This window comes from Nannospalax galili, unplaced genomic scaffold, assembly GCF_000622305.1.
Source record: "Nannospalax galili isolate Female #2095 unplaced genomic scaffold, S.galili_v1.0 scaffold264, whole genome shotgun sequence".
NCBI lineage: Eukaryota > Metazoa > Chordata > Mammalia > Rodentia > Spalacidae > Nannospalax > Nannospalax galili.
This window is the reverse complement of record NW_008352391.1, coordinates 1,277,068-1,294,199: the sequence shown is the minus strand read 5'-3', so window position 1 is coordinate 1,294,199 and position 17,132 is coordinate 1,277,068. Positions and strand designations below refer to the sequence as shown.

Genomic DNA, 17,132 nt, shown 5'->3' with positions numbered 1-17,132 from the left:
ATATACCAGCCTTGTAAATGTTTTAGAGTGCAGCCTAATCCATTCTGTAGCCAGAGTAGAAGGAATAAGAAGAGGGCTCTATAGGAGAGAGAGTGACACTAGGGGCAACACACAGCTGCTTAGACACTGTTCAACTATGAGTCTATATTACAGAGGTCTCAGACCCCAAAGGAAGAAAGCTCTCTGAATAACAAATTGCTTGTATAATGTTCAGTGGTGTACGTTCTCCTTCCAGGCTCCCGTAGAAATTTTGCTGAATGGCCATAATTTTAATGTTCTCTGCTGTGTTTCTCTTATCTCCAAGGAAATATTTTAGTTCCGCCATTGGGGTGAGGGATTAAATTAAAAAAAGAAAACAAAACACAAAAAGCAGGATTTTGTCTGTTGATTAGTACCGTTTATTGCCCCCCAAGGAAATGCAGTGAGGGGGCACCATCAGTTTAGAAATTCACCTGCCTGCGCTCCCACATTGCACAGCTGCTCAAGTTCACGGAAGAATGAGCATCTCCCTCCAAGTAGAACCTGCACCTGACACAAGGCTGTTTGCCCAAGACACACCCAGCACAGGAGACACTGCTGTCAGCCTGGAGTCTCAACAATTTCTAAATGCAGCGTGAAGGTTTAGAAAACAAGCTTTTTGTTTTATTTATTTATTTTTTATTTTGAGCATCTGGAGAGTTTTTTATTACAGAGCTAAAGATCAAACCCAGGACCTTATGCATTCCAGGAGAGTGCTTTACCAGTATGCTACACCACCTGCCCTGAAAGTTTTGAGCAGTGTCTGTTAAATTTTGCAAATGGAAAACCATAATGCCCGAAGTCCATAGGAAAAAAAAAATGGAAAATAAATCCTATTTCTTCTAGTGATAATGCTGTAGAGGAAATATCTCAGTAGAAAGTGTAGGTTGGATACAGGCATTATGGTGATGCAATGTTAATTTCCTAATGGTTACTAGGTAAGAGAATGTTATTTTTAGGAATGACCTAAGTATTTTGAGGTAGAACACCATCGTGTCTGTGAGGAAGAAAAGGGGGCAGGAGGGAGATGCAGAATGATGAAGAAAATGTGATGACATCTACTAAGGAACCTGGGTGGAAACTCATAAATATATGTAGGTCGGGAGAAGTCTCCATCCACGAAGTGTCTGCCCAAAGGTCTGAATTCAGTTCCCCAATCCCCAGATAAAAGCCAAGCACAGCAGGGTGTGTCTGTAACCCCAGGGGTGGGGTCAGGGATGGAGAACAAAGACAGACAGGTCCCTGGTGCTCACTGGTCTGACAGTCTAGCCAAATCTAGCTCTTCATTCCGTGAGTGATCCTTCTCCAAAAACTAAGATGGAGAGAGATCCAGGCAGACAGCCGTCAACCTCTGGCCTCCATACATACATGTACACATACCTGCATGCACAGGTACATGCCCCCACAAGAACATGTAAATACAACACACACACACACACACACACACACACACACACACACACACAGAGAGATGTTAATAAATATGACTGATTTTATGGCTTGCAAAGTGAAAAACTGACATATCCCCAAGCTGACTGATTCTCCTCATTGTGGAGGATCAAATGCAGAGACTTGAGCCAGCTAAGCAAACACTCTACCACTGAACTACACCCTCAGTCCATTGGCCACTTTTATTCTGAAAGTTTCCAAATCAGACTATTAATTTTCCCTTATACTCCATTTGCAAGGGTGACACTGTAAGGAGTGTGCAGGGAGGCCACTCTGGTGTTTCAGCACTCTGACTGCATCCCATTTAAGATAACCACAGCTAATTGCAGTCAACTGAGTAAACAACCTACAAATTAATCACTTAAACTTCAGATGACATTCCAGACTTAATCCTGTAATCTGACTGTGAAGCCACAGGTGAAGCAGACCTGCGTGCTGGCTCTCAGTGCCTAGGTAGGAACGGAGTGCCAATCCATCTCCCCTGGGAAAAGTCACAGAGTGCCATGGCAGCACCCAGGGGCACAACAGGCTCATTCTCCTCAACAAAATGCCTCTGGTCTGGCAAGGTGCACTAGTTTTAGACTCCATAGAGCTTCCCATGCAAGGAGAGTTTTTCCAGCTGATACAATTGAAGGACTTCACCCAACTGAAGCTTACGCTCCATAGGAAAAGACCACAGGTTAAACACAAAGTGGCCCCCAGGCAGTGGAGGTGAATGCTTGAGGCAAGACAGGAAGATAGGGTCATGGGAATCAGGGGTCACTGTGGAGGGATGACTCCTAAACACAGCAGAGTTTCCTAAATTCAAGGTTTGCCAAGAACCAGTGTGTCCACCTCAGTTTCTGTGTTCCTTTCTCTTTCTCATTTAATCTTATTTCTATCACTGAGTGAGTCACAAGGTCATGGACATTAGCACTGAGGGGATTTTGGAAAAGGATCACACAGGTCAAAGTTGGCCATGTTATTCTGAAAAGGGCCAGCCAGTAAATAGTTTAGTTCAAAGACAATCACGGATACAAATATGTCCATGAACATGGCTGCCTGCCTGCCCATAAAACCTAATTTACAGAAACATGCAGAGCAGATTTGGCCCAAGGCTTGCCAGCCCTGGATCTGAGCCACCTCCTGTGTTTACTCATGAGTACAGTTGTCTAGGGCACCGAAGCGATTTTCCCGGATCTCTCAAATGTGTTCTGCTCAGCATGAGACTAGTCTGTTTGCTCTGTTTGTAATTTGTAGTGTCCCAAACTAAAGCAGGCTAGAATTGCTGGGCTAATCTTAGCCAAAATTTAGTCCAGACTATGTATGCAGTCTACACAACCTAAGAAGTTATTTTTCTTCCTTTCTTTGGCAAATTACCTGACAGGCACAACCTAAAGGAGGAAGAATTTATTTTGGCTCATGGTTTCAGGAGATTATAGGCCATCAGGTGGGGAAGGAGAGGCACAGCTGCTCTGTGGCAGCCTGAGCATGTGGCCATGCTCCTTACATAGTAGCCAGAACAGGATGCTGAGAGAGCTAAACCATAACTAGGGTGGTGAACTGGTTGGTTTTTGTCAACTTGACACAAGCTAAAGTCACCTACTAAGAAGGAACCTTAGCTGAGGAATTGCTTCTATAGGATTGGCCTGTGGCCATGTCTGTGAGGCATTTTCTTGATTGCTAATTGATATAGGCAGGTCCAGCCCACTATAGAGAGTGCTATCCCTGGGCAGGTGGACCCCCTGCCCCCTACTTAAGAAACATAGCTGAGCAAATCAGGGGAATAAGCCAGTAAGCAGCATTCCTCCATGGTCTGTGCTTCAGTTCCTGCCTCTAGGTTCCTGCCCTGTGTTCCTGCCTGACTTCCTTTAAAGATAGACTGTGCCTTGGAAGTGTAAGATGCCATAAACCCTTTCCTCCTCACCTTGGTTTTGGTCAGTGCTTTATCACAGCAATAGAAACCAAATGAAGACGCATGGGTTGCATCATCAAAGGTCTGCCTTCAGCAACCTCTCTGCCAGCCCCGCCCCACCTCCTAAAGCCTTCTTGACTTCTCACACAGCACACTAAGAACAATGTGTTCAAATACATAAGTCTGTGCCAGACATTTAACATTAAAACCATAGCACCTGCCTTTAATTTTTTACAAAGTAATTTTAGATCCCAACGCAAAGAAATGTAAAGCTGGGGGTGGGGGGCGGGTAGAAGCAGCAACATCTTTCCTCAGCAAACCATTTGGACATATAGTCAGATCTCAATAGTCACTGAAACACAGATTCAACTTACTGAAAATCAAAGTACTCTTCACCTGCAAAGTAGTGTCTGCATGGAACATGTATACACATTTTCCTTTCCATTCTCCCCTACATAACAGAGTATCACAACTATTTGTATAGCATTTTCATTGTATTGGGTATTCTAAGTCATTTGAGATACATTAAAATCTATAAGAAAGGGGCTGGAGAGATGGCTCAGTGATCAAGAGCACTTGCTACTCTTCCAGAGGACTCAGCACCTACATGGTGGCTTAACTGTTCATAACTCCAATTCCATGGGATCCAACAAGCCTTCTTCCAACCTCCATGGGCATTGCACACACTTACATACATGCAGGCAAAACACTCATACACATAAAATAAAAATTTAAAAAATATCTTTAAATGTGTCAATCAGAACAGGTCTAGAAATCTGGCAAACAGACAGGAACAATGACACATCACTTCCTCTTACATTGTGATCCTAGTGTTTCCTTTTTCGTATCACACCAAACCTAATTGTTTCTCTTTAGTGTCAGAGCCATCCAGGGTCCTTCCTTCTACACTGTACACTGAATCAAGGTCCTGTATCACTCTATCCTGAGATTCCAGCAAGAAGCACAGAATCACAAGAAAGAAGGTAAAGACGCTTTGCCCACTAAGGATTCTCGCAGCACAGATGCCAAGGTACCCAAACTACGCAGGTTCTTCCAGAAATGCAGTAAATCTTCAGTTTAAGTGTTAAAGAAAACCAGGATGGGTAGAACAGCTTCTGAACTTTTATGGTCCCCACAATGTTCTGAGACCCATCAGACACATCCATTAACGTACATCTTCACACCATTTTTACGAGAAAAGTGATTTCCCCCTTGTCGTCTTGGCCATCTCAGTACCTGTCAGCACAGGTACCACTAATCCTTGCCACTTAACATTGAAGCCAGCTTCAGTTTCACTAGAGATAATGCTGTTCAGATGACATGGGCTGTATTATGTACAAAGCGAACAGTGCTGGCCTTGTGTTCACACTGCGAAGTGACATAGAGGCCGATCTCCATGTGGGGATGGCAAGATAACCAGTGAGGCTTCATTCAGTTTACCAAAATAAAGATGATAAAGATTACTACCCCTTAGTTTCTGTCTGTATCTATTTAGGAAGGCAGAGGCTTCCTAAAATTTGGCTCCTTGATTTTTGGGATGGCTCCAAGCCTGGCCCCCAGTGCTGTTGCTCACTGTGACCCATGGCTGTGAGCAATTTGGCATCACACTTGAATGAAGAGAGGTGGCATTCCACTGGGAAGGCATTTGCCTGCCTGCCCTGTCTGTACCGGTCACATTTCTGTTGGCCACCAAGCAGCTTCTGCAAGATCTCTGTAGGTATTCAGTTAAATGGAACCTTGTGGCAGCAGATGCGGCTTTGATGCTGGCCAGCTGCCCCAGTCTAGGAGGTTTTTCTTAATGATCTCCCCTTGCTTAGAAGGCAGATCCTGGAAATATAACTAAATCCAATTTGGTCAAGCCCAATCTTGTGATTTTTTTTTTTTTTTTTTTTGGTAAATTCCAATACTCACTGAGAAAATATTAGAGAGGCAAATGGTACATAGTCTTCTAAGACCTCATTTCCAAGGTATAAATGAAGGCCTGCCTCAGACTAAATCCTATTACACATATACTTATTTTGAAAAACAGCCAGAAAGCAGGCATAAAATATCTCCAGGCATGGTGGCATATGTCTGTAATCCCAGGATTTGTGAGGCAAAAAAGGCAGGAATACCACAAGTTTAAGGTCAGCCTGAACCATGCCGGGAGACTTTGACTCAAAAAAAAACAAGACACACAAATGGTTCATCAAACTGTTCAAGAGCTAGTTAAAACCTAACTCTATCTTTCAAACTATTTGGTCCACCAATTTGCATGAGAAAACCACTATAGGCAAATGCTGCAAGAGCCAAGCAGAACTGCGTTCTCCTCAACACACAAGCATGCATCCTCCAAACCAAAGAGGAAAACAGAACCCTTTAAGAATGATCAGGCTCTGGACACCAATCTAAGAAGAAGATAGTAGCTGGATTGCAGCACTAAAGATGGACTAGTTGTCAGGGCACTGACATATGTACCTGTTCTGGTCAGGAAATTGCCTTTGCCCAAAGTTCCCCAAATAGCCCATTGCTCTTTTTTTCCCCTTTAGAATGGTAGCCTCACGTCCCACAAACCAGAGTTAAAGCTTTGGTACAAGAGGTCCCATGTGAGCCTGCTTCAATGCTGTGGCCAGCATTTGCTTTGGTTTGCATTGCTCAGAACCTATGACATATTGGTTGCCTCATATTCTAAATATCACTCACACTTATCTATTCCTGGATGGATGTTCACATCCTTTTATGCAAAAATAGGAAGTTTCTCTGGATAGTTTAGCTAATCTTCAATCTTAGGTATTAAAAAACAAAACAAAACAGGCTTTTTGTTGTTTTTTGTTTTGTTTTTGAGAGAGTCTCCCTAGTCCCAGTCTGGCCTTGATCTCACAGAGATCTGCCTGCCTCTGCCTCCCGAGGGCTGTAATTAAAGGTGTGGGCCACCATGCCCTGGTGTATGGAGAATTTTTTGAGACAGGGTCTCCTTGCATTCCCAGCTGGCCTAGAACTCACTATGTAGACCAGATCTCATCCTCACAGAGATCTGCTTGCCTTTGCCTCCTGAATGCAGGGACTAATGGCATATACCACCACACTCAGCATTCTTTAATTTTTTTTTTTTTTTTAAGACAGGGTCTCACTATGTAGCACTTCCTGGCCTGGAACTCACAGAGTTCTGCCTGCCTCCATCTCTTAAGTTCTAGGATTAAAGTTGTGCACTGGCTTAATTATCTTTAATTACATCAATGAAAGTCCATTTTTAAAAATTCATTGTGCTGGATCTAGAGAGATAGATGGCTCAGTGGTTAAGAGCACATGGTCTTGCAAAGGACCTAGGTTCAGTTCCCAGCACCCACATGGCAGCTCACAACCATCTATAACTCCAGTTCCAGGGTTTCTGATGCCTTCTGGTCTCTACAGGCATTGCATGCACGTGGTGAAAATACATACGTGCAGGCAAATACTCATACACATAAAAATAAATCTTTAAAAAAATTAAAAATTCATCATGTGATTTAAAAAGACACTGATTCCACCAATAAAAATCAGTCTCTGGAGGCTGAAGAGATGGTTCAGTGGTTAAGAACATTGGCTCTTTTCCAGAGGACCTAGGTTTGATTCCTAGCACCCACATAATGGCTAAAAACTACCCACAACTCCAGTTCTAGGGGACCCGAAGTCTCTCCTCTGACCACTGTAGGCACTGCATGATATGAGTGCACTTACATACATGCAGACAAAAGACACTCAGACACATAAAATAAAAAATAAACAAAATAAAAAAAAAATCAGTCTCTGGCAATTGCTGTGCTCATTAATAAAGCTGGTGTTGATCAAGATATGAATGACAGCCGTACTCACAACCTTAACTACACTACTGTGTACAGGCCTATGCACTTGAGCTGTGGTTTCCTTGCATAACAAAGAGATGCCACTGCTGATGAGTTAGTCATCAATGGTGTTTACAAATGGCTTCTTCCTAACTGGGGGGAACCTGCTGAGAGCAAGTGGCTACTTTCTGTCTTTTAATATGGGGAAAAAGCAAACACACACAGCAAGGTCACTCACCCATGAGTAAGCACACCAATATGAACCCTCAATTCGGGGACAGAAATATTTTCCTTAGACATGAGAACTGTAATAAAATGCTTTGGAGTTAGGCATGGTGGTGTGTGCCTATAATCCCAGCACTTTATAAGTATAGGCAAGAGGACTCAGAGTTTGAAGCCTGTGTAGGCTGTGTGGCCCCTGTCTGAAAAAACAAAATCGAGCAACTCCCAAATTAGAAGGAGCTCTCCTTTAATGTCCACATGTAGACAAATCTGCCAGTAGCATTAGTGGAATGTCTTTCCTAAGTGTTACCATTCTGACTATATAATTAGGTAAGATGGTATAATAAAACAAACCTGTCAGTCTTTTCAGTTATAATCCCCTGAGGCAGGAAGCAGGTAGGGGATGACTTTCACAGGGAGCTGAATCACATTACAGGAGTCAGCTGGGTCACCACAAACCATCCCCAGTCCTAACTACCAGGAAGTTTCAATATAACCTGAGGATTATTAAAGATAGTACTCACAGACCATTTTAACAAACTTCATGGTCAGAGTCACTGGATGAAAGTTCACTTCTGAGAGATAATCAGAAACATAAAACATCTCTCCCAAGGGCAGATAAATTTAAAATTGGTGTTCTAAATGAACAACTATTTAAGCAAAAGACAGCAGAAAAGAGTAAAGAGCATATAATACAAAAAAAAAAAATGAGATGGAACTCCAGTTTCCTGAATTTCTTTAAGTGTTTAATACTGTATCTAAAAAGGCATACCACTAATAAAGGAAACACATTTAAAAATGAAGAAGAATCTTAATAGTTTATTATCTTTTTATTTTTTTGTGTGTATGAGTGTATTGCCTACATGTGTGTAAGTGCACCCTTGCGCAATGCCTGAGGAAGTCAGAAGAGGGCATCAGATCCCCTGGAACTGGAGTTGTAAGTGGTTGTTAGCCACCATGTGAGTGCTGGAAATTGAACCAGGGTCCTCTGCAAGAGCAGCCAGTGCTCTTAACTGCTGAACCATCTCTCCAGCCCCAGAAGGATCTTTAAAGGAGAGACTAGCATATTCTTAGCAACAGGTAAGCATCTGTAGTTACTTCCCACAGGTTTTCTAAAGTTCCATTTTTTTTTTCTGAAATTGCTGAATTCCATCAGCAGAAATTGCTGCAAGCTACTGACTATGGATTAAAAAGGCCATAATGGGGACTGGAGAGATAGCTCAGTGGTTAAGAGCACTAGCTGCTCTTGCAGAGGACCTGCCTTTGGTTCTGGACACCCACATGGCAGCTAACAACTCCAGTTCCAGAGGATTCAACATGACATGTGTAAACTTACATATCTGCAGGAAAAGTACACTCATAAAATAAATAAGATTTTTTAAAAAGTCATCACTGCCAGAGTGGAAGTGTTCCCACATAAAAACAGCTTAACCAGAAAATACTGCAGGAAGAAAAGATTTTAAAGTAATTTTTTAATTAACCTACCTGAGTATTTGGCTCTTTAAACTATCACCCTGATCTTGGCTCTTTTCTGGTGAGTGATTAAGGCTTGGTCCCTCGGAGAGAAACATCACAACTCCTACCAGGGTATCAACTGCCAAATTTCTACAGAAACATGATACAAACTGCCATTTCTGTTGTCAAAAAATTAGCAGGCAGTCTTCTTCCTTTCTTACCCCCTTCTCATCTCCTTTCCCCTCGCTCTTCCTTTCTTCCTTTCATTTAGTGCCTGATAGATATGAAGGACTGTAAGAATCAAGTTCATTGGTCTGGAGAGATGGCTCAGTGGTTAAGAACAGTGATTGTTCTTGCAGAAGACCCAGGTTCAAATCCCAGCACCCACATGACACCTAACAACCATCTGTAACTCCAGTTCCAGGGGATCCGACAACCTCTTCTGACCTCGTGGGCATAGCATGACATGGGTGCACTTACCTACATGTAGGCAATACACGCATACACAAAATAAAATAATAAATAAAGTATTTTTTTAAAAAAAGAATCAAGTTTGTCATCTTTATTTTCTCTGTGTGGCTCCCTTGACTGGGCATAACAAATATTTACTGAAGAAATGAATGAATCTGTTGAATACCAAACACCAAGCTAAGTGCTTTAATTGCAAAGGTCCTGTCCACAGTTCCAGGTGAGGTGAGCTTGCAAAAATGTGTTAGGGAACGAGACAGAACTAGACAGACAAGAGGCATTTACTAAGTGGTAAGGTGAAAATGTCCACACTCTAATTTTGTTACCATGGGACCTACTAGACTAGGCAGGTTGAATGAATGTTCAGAAATGAATTTGTGGTTTTCCCCTTTTCTGGGGTATATGCTGAAATCACCAGGAAGTGTGAGTAACCAGAAAAGTGTTTGGTTTTTTTTTTTTTTTTTAGCAGTTTTTTGTTTATTTGTTTTGTTGTTGTTCTTTTTTTGACTTAGGGGTGCCTGAGTGCTTTGCTCAGTCAGGTATCACTGGCCAAACTGGAATTTGTTGGCCTAAGGAAGTTTCCTCATATCATTTAGAGCTAAATTTCAGAGACCCCTAGGGGTCTTTGGAACACACAGTTTGGGTTTCAGTTGAAATTTACAGCAGCTGCCTGGTTTTGCTCTGACAACCTCCTTCACCGGGGCCTTGGTCAAGAGAATCCAGGCTCACACAGAAATTTCTAATGCTGTCTAGTGGCTCAAGTGTCAAAAGTTTGGAATAGGTCCCATTAACAGCCATATGCCCAGACAGAAGGCAGGACACCGTGGCTGCTTCAGAGGCCTTCAATTGGGCTAAATCTCTTCTTTTAAGATTCATTTTTATTTTATTTGTTAGTGTGTGTGTGTGTGTGTGTGTGTGTGTGTGTGTGTGTGTGTGTATACTGTGAGGGTGGGTACTCTCAAGAGACTAGAGGAAGGCATCAGATTCCCTGGAGCTAGAGTTACAGGCAGTTGTGAGCTGCCCAACGTGGATGCTGGGAACTGAACCCAGGTCTTCTGGAGGGGTAGCAAGGACTCTTAGCTGCTGAGTCATCTCTCCAGTTTTTCTGGTTAAATCTTGATGTGTTCAATAGCTTACTATTCACTAGCCTCCTAAACAGTAATCTCATAATGGAATAATAAATTTACCTTAAGCATTAGTATGGGGGGAGGTTCTCCTGGTAACCTGAGGGATGGAGACTTTAACACTACTTGAGACAGGAAAACATGGCATCAGCACAACACTCAGCTGCCACCAGGGCTGCCTGCAGGAGAAGCTTCCAGGACACCCACACAAGGCACAGGAGCCTTGTAAGTTACAGACAAAATGATGCATGTCATATTAAATGTCACAGAGTCCAGTCAGAGATTTTTCTGTTATTGTCTCTGCTAATAGAGGCTTCTGTGTGTCAGCCAGAAAAACAGAAATCAAACAGCCTGAAAAGGACCATGAACACTAAGCTCAAATAAAGCTAAAAATTAAAAAAGGGAGGGAGGAAAGAAAGCCCATTTTTCTTCCCATCTGTGCTGGATAGCTTTAGTGTCAACTTGACACACCTGGGTTGAGGGAGCCTCAATTGGGGAATTGCCTCTATTGGACTGGCCTGTGGCCATGTCTGAAGGGCATCTTCTTGATGAGTGATGTGGGAGGGCCCAGCCTACTGTGGGTGGTGCCACCCCTGGGCAGGTGGGCCTGTGTTGTATAAAAAAGTAGGCTGAGCAGGGGCCAGGGGAGCAAGCCAGTAAGCAGCATTCTTCCATGGCTTGTGCTCCAGCTCCTGCCTCCAGGTTCCTGCCCTGAGTTCTGACCTTGGGCTCCTAGATGAACTGTGACCCAGGATATGTAAGCTAAATAAACCCTTTCCTCCCTAAGTTGGTAGTGGTCAGAGTATTTTGTCACAGCAATGAAGAAACAAACTAGGACACCCAAGTGTCCTTCAGATAATTTATAAATCAAGTATGGTTAGATTTAAGGAGGGAATGCATGACTCAGGGGTCAGCAAGCTAAAGACATGTGTAGAGACATGTGGTCATTGTTCAAATGACAGCAGAAATGGTTTTCCCTAGATTGAAAATACAAAGAAAGACTCATCTTTTCACTACTAAAATGTTCTGAGTTTAGAGATTATGGTACAGTTAAGATGCCAACAGAGTAATTTCAAGAACAGGAAACACGATGGCTTCTTAATCAAATTAAACAGCAAAATGAAAGCAATAATTACTCAAATTTACTTGGCAAATTAGCAAGACAAATTAATTGAAACACTGCTTTTGATCATAAGGATATAATTATGAAAGTCTTTGGTGGATGAAGATATCTGAGGCATGAATTAAATCAATTGGACAACCTGATTATGGAGCCCGTATGCTTACTATGTCTAGACTTATTGTTATGAATGTAAAAGGAAGACTAAAGATTGGTGGACAAGGAGAAGTGTCCACAGCACCCACATATGGCGCAGGAGCCTTATAAGTTACAGCCAAACATTAAGGCTGTTCCTGTCTATGTGGCAAATATCTACCAGGCTTTTATTGCATGGCAGGTGCTGTACTGGATTATCCTTATTACTTGCACTCTTTCTCTTTCAACAAACAGTGAAGAAAATCACTGTTAACCCTTCCACAGCATAAAACATTAGGGATCCTTGTCCCAGACTACACCTGTGAAGTGAGCGCAAGGCATCGATATCTGAGAAAGGAAGGCAGAACAAGATACCTTTTTCCTCTTTGCCGCATCTGCAACTTACAAATTTCCCAGCTTCTCAGAAAGCCTGATTCTTGAAAACGCTAAGCATGTCCCAGCTGGAGCATAAGAAGTCAATTTACACATGGCGTTCCCTAGCAGGAGTTATCTGTTCAAGAGTGCATGTATAGCAAGGTTGACCCGGCTTGGAGAGAGGACCACTGCCCTTGTATTACTGGGGAGAAGCTTTCCTTTCCTTTTGACATGAACAAGGCTGCTCAGAGCCACAAGTGCCGAACACATTACGACCATAGGGAGAACCGGATTCGAGATAAAGCCAGCTAGAGATGGCAGGTGACTATAATCATTTTATAGACAGATCTTCTCAAACATGGACCCTAGACAACATCTTTGAGACCCTGGCCTCATCAAGCTTGCAGGCTCATCTTGGATCTGCCCTTGAAGCCATGAGTCATGTGAAATGTTCTCTTTGTTTTAGTCAATTTGAATCAGAGTTTTATAATCTAAACATAAAAGCGTCCTCATTTACATAAATGATCCATGTTTAAAATTCCACTGAGAAATCGTATTTCTGAGGTGTGGAGACCAACGGCATCGACCTTCTCACAATACCACTTCTGTTTTAGATACCAAAGATACTTGTAGCCTGTTCGGACTCTTGGTTCTGTTTTAAAAATGGATATCCTTGAATACTCTTTTCTTCCTTATAAATCAGTATCACACAAAGGTAAGCAGAGTAATAGTCTTTGAATCACCAACGTGATTACTTTTGCAAAATTGCTTCAAGGCTCTGCTCTTAATATAAAAATACTTGATGAATAATTGATGGGAAAAATTTAGGCATGCACAAGAAAGAAAAAAATAAAACTCACCACCAACAAACCAACAACCTTCTCCATTTTCTTCTCTAAGAATGAAGAAGCGTCTTGTTGGATTCCTACACTGTAAGCCTTTCAGGAAACCCCTACCTGCCTATTACTTACATTTTCAGTTAGTTTAAGTGTTCTTTCCCTGGGAGGTTCTCCTTAACCTCTAATCTAAATGAAACATTACTTTATACCTTTCATTCATTATTGATGCTTGGGAATGAAACCTGTTCAAACAGGGAAGCAAAACATAAAGAAGGCGCCTTCCTGGTCATTCCCTTCCATCTCCCTTCAGCCTGTCCTTTCATACACTCCCAAACATACCTACCCTCACTCTTTACCTATCCAAATCCTATATAGCCATGGTTTAGCTAGGAAGTCCCCAGGGAGGGTCTTGTGGCCTTGAATCATGGTATCTAAGGTCATAATGGCAGGCTGCTGTCAGCTGAAAGTAAGCAAGGGAAAATGCACAGGGCCTGTGGAGGTTTCAATGAGAATGTCCTCCATGGGCTCCAAGTATTTGAACAGTTGGTTCCCAGCTGGTGCTACTGTTTGTGGGGGTTTAAGAGGCATGACCTCACTGGAGGAAGCACCTCACTGGGGGGGGGGGGTTTTCAGAGACCACTTCCAGTCGGTCTTTCTGTTTCCTGTGCCTGCTTGACGATGTGAGCACTCAGCCTTCTGTGCTGGCCACATCTGCTGCCATGCCTTCCTGTCATGATGGACTCTTATCCCTCTGGAACCATAAGCCCAATAAACTCTTCTTTCTGTAAGTAGCATTGGTCATGATGATTTATCACTGCAACAGAAAAGTAACTAATACAGTACCTAGTAGGGAAATGAGCTTCTTTATGTCAGCAGTGTCAGAAGGTCTAAGGGAAGAGAAGCTTCAGAGGTGACCCATCTTAGGCTGGATTCACTGCCTATTTCAGCCCTCAACTGCTACCTACTCCCTCCATTCTGAATAGTCCAAGGGGAGTGCCAAGTGGGGAACAGCATTGTCCACCATGGATGTGACCAGGAGGATGTTCCTCTGACCCTGTGATGACAAGCCATGGACCCGCCTCCTTCCCATGCTCAAAGAAGCCACTCCCATTCCCTCTTCCAGCCAATCGGTTGGCCATAGCCTCTTGCAGGGGAGGGGCTAAGGGGTATAAAAGCTAGGAAAAGCTCGAGGCTGGTCTCTCACCATTTTGTAAGGCTGTCTGGAGCCACAGGATTTATGTCTGGGTGTGGACTTTCGAACACAGCCGTGAGTGGGGGAGGCACTCGCTTGTCTGTAAGTAAACAGGCACCCCAAGCTCAGTTAGCAAGTCCAATAAACTCATTAAAATTCTTCAAACAGGGGTTTGGAGAATTTTTTTCCTCAGGTTGTCGCAAGGACCTTGGGAGGAGGAGATTGGATGCCATGTGCACCTCCCAGCAGTGAATTTGACTTACAATGGATTTGCAATGCTTGCCACCTTTCCTCCACTACCCAACAGGAAAATGACAACATTTACACAGTGTTGTAGGGTAATCGAATAGGGCTGTTCAGTGAGGAGTTTTTCACTGTCTTGAATTCTGACCAGCTACCCTAAAAGCTGCATGGATCAATAAATGAGCATATCTGAAATGAAACTTTTTCTAATATGTTACAGGTATTGTTTGGATGGGCTCAGACATGATACAATGATAGTCCATTATCTCTTTTTGTAAAAAAAAATTTGACTGGAATATTGCCACATGCTCATAATCTTTCATACTACAACTGCAGAGCTGAGCAGTGGTGACAGAGACCATATAGCTTGTAATGTTGAAAATATTATGTTCTGGCTCTTTAAAGAAATGCTTGCCAATCTCTACCTTCATCTCACCTTCTAGAGTGGAATAATGTCAGCACATCAACCACTACACCCACCAAAGCAGTTGCACTTTTCCTGTTTAACATACTTCAGATACTATCCTAGTTTAATTTCCCATTGTGATAAAATGCCCTGACAAAAGCAACTTAGGAGAGAAAGGTTTATTTCAGCTCATAGTTCTAGGTTACTGCAGGGACGTCACAGTGGCAGGAGCTTGAGGGAGTGGTCATAGCACACACATAATCAGGAACAAAGCAACAAATGCATGCATACCAAGGTTAAACCTGCTTTCTCCAGTCTCACACAGTTCAGAATCTCCTGCCTAGGGAATGGCACCACCCACAGTGGGCAGGTTTTCCCACCTCAATTGACATAATCAAGAAAATCTCCATCAGAAAATAATGGTACTGGAGAGACATCTCAGCAGTTAAGAGCACTTACTGCTCTTCCAGAGGAACTGGGTTTGGTTCCTAGCACCCATACTTAACTACAGTTCCAGGGGATCCATGCATGCGGTACACTTACATACATGTAGGCAAGACACTCATACATACAACATAAATTTTTTTAAAAAAGATAATCCTCCACAGGCATGCCCACAGCCAATCTTAGAGAGCCCTTCTTAGAGATTCCCTTCCCAGGTGATTCTAGAGTGTGTCAAGTTGGTAATTAAAACTAACCATCACGAACATAGATTATCTTTTCTAATATTTGTCTCCCCTGCTATTTTTAAGTTCCCTAAGGACAGTTAACAGTGACCTGTTTTATCCTTTGCTGATGCCATCACCCCAACAACTTCAGCAACATGAACATTTCTCACCTTTGGGAGGAAGCTGTGCCCCACAGTGTCTCCTTTGAGAGGTAGTAGAAATAAGCTTGGATTCTCATAAGTGGCAGAGGGCGACTGTGACACTCAGCATGTGCCACTGAACATGGACCTAGGGCTCTCCTCATGGAGAAACCCACCCATGAACTCATGTCATCCACCCCTGCCCTAGGAGCCCTAGCACATTAGTGCCATAAATTGTGATGTCACTAAAGTAGCGAAGACCAGCCTGCGTCAGCGTTCAGAGGAATAGTGACAACTTCCTAAGGGAAGTAAGTGTGTGAAGTCAGACGGGTCAGGCCTAGTTATGGGTCTGCTTTCATTTCTTTTTAGGTCTTTTGAAAGAAAAGATGGGGGCTGGAGAGATGGCTCAGCAGTTAAGAGCAGTGGCTGCTCTTGCAGAGGACCCGGGTTCAATTCCCACATCCACATGGTGGCTAACAACCATCCCTAACTCCAGTTCCAGAGGATCCAACACCCTCTTCTGGCTTCCGTGGGCATTGCACGATATAGGTGCACTTACATATATGCAGGCAATACATTGAATCACATAAACTAAAAATAATAAATAAATCTAAAAAGAGAAAAAAGAAAGAAAAGATGACAAAGACTGCAAATGCAGCCCAAATTATCTACTTGGGGGACCGAGAATCCCATTTTATCTGTAAATGCTAGCAACTTTCCCCTTTCATCACCCAGTCTAACAGAAGTTTTACAACAAATAGGCAGAAATTAAAACTACAGGGTAGTGGTCTTAATGAGTCTTAATGAGTTTAATAACATACAGAATAATAAACAGTAAAGAGACAAGCTTTAATTTGACACTCAATTTTTTGAAGCACTATGCTGAAAAGACACAAAATACTGGGGTCCAGCAAAGAAAACTGCAATCACAACTCCAAGTCTCGTTACACTCTGCTATTAACTCAGGAACATTCCGCAGCAACAGGTCAGTCAGGATAGGATTCCGGGCAAGTTGGGGCCTGCGTTAAAACAGCCAAGAATGTCTCTATCACAGGGAAAGAAAGAGTAAGCGAGGTATTAAAAAATCTCCCCTGGATATAGTTTACTAAAAAAGAGAAACAACAACAAAACGTTGGGCAGAATCTTTGCATCAGCAATTTTTCCCTTTTCTACATAGATGGCAACTACAAAACTCATCCAAACTCAGGAGCCTTGGCCTAGAAGACGGAAGGACAGATGGAGGGAGGTCTCTTGCTTTTATCCACGCAGATGAGGTGGTGGTTGACACTGTTTTCTGAGGACAGAGGCGGTGCTCTTCCTGAGGAAAGCAATGTGACTTTCTCCATTAAGCCAAATAAAAACTGTTTCTCTTGCTATGTAGCTCACGCTGGCATCAAACTCAAGATTCTCCTGCTTCTGCCTCCCAAGTGCTCTGAAATCCCAAGTGGGATTATAGGCCACCACCCCTGGCTGTTTTTCCACATTACATTAGCCAAAAAAAAAAAAAAAATGGCAAAGATGAAACATAAAAATTAAAAACTGAAAACTTAGGATGAAATAAAAATGCAACCAAACCAAAAAAGC

General features: G+C 42.7%; 1 protein-coding gene across 3 annotated transcripts in view; it reads right to left on the bottom strand.

The window, feature by feature from the left end:
• Positions 1–17,132, bottom strand: part of Lhfpl6 (LHFPL tetraspan subfamily member 6) — a 265,642-nt gene that overhangs the window by 20,001 nt on the left and 228,509 nt on the right. Inside the window, exon 4 of one of the 3 annotated variants that reach the window (XM_017802283.2) lies at positions 16,436–16,593. The exons of the other annotated variants lie outside the window; for them this stretch is intronic. Within the exon in view, the coding sequence (XP_017657772.1) occupies positions 16,535–16,593 (59 nt within the window). The 3' untranslated portion in view covers positions 16,436–16,534. Of the gene's footprint in view, positions 1–16,435; positions 16,594–17,132 lie in introns of those variants that run through there. 3 annotated transcript variants of the gene reach the window in all.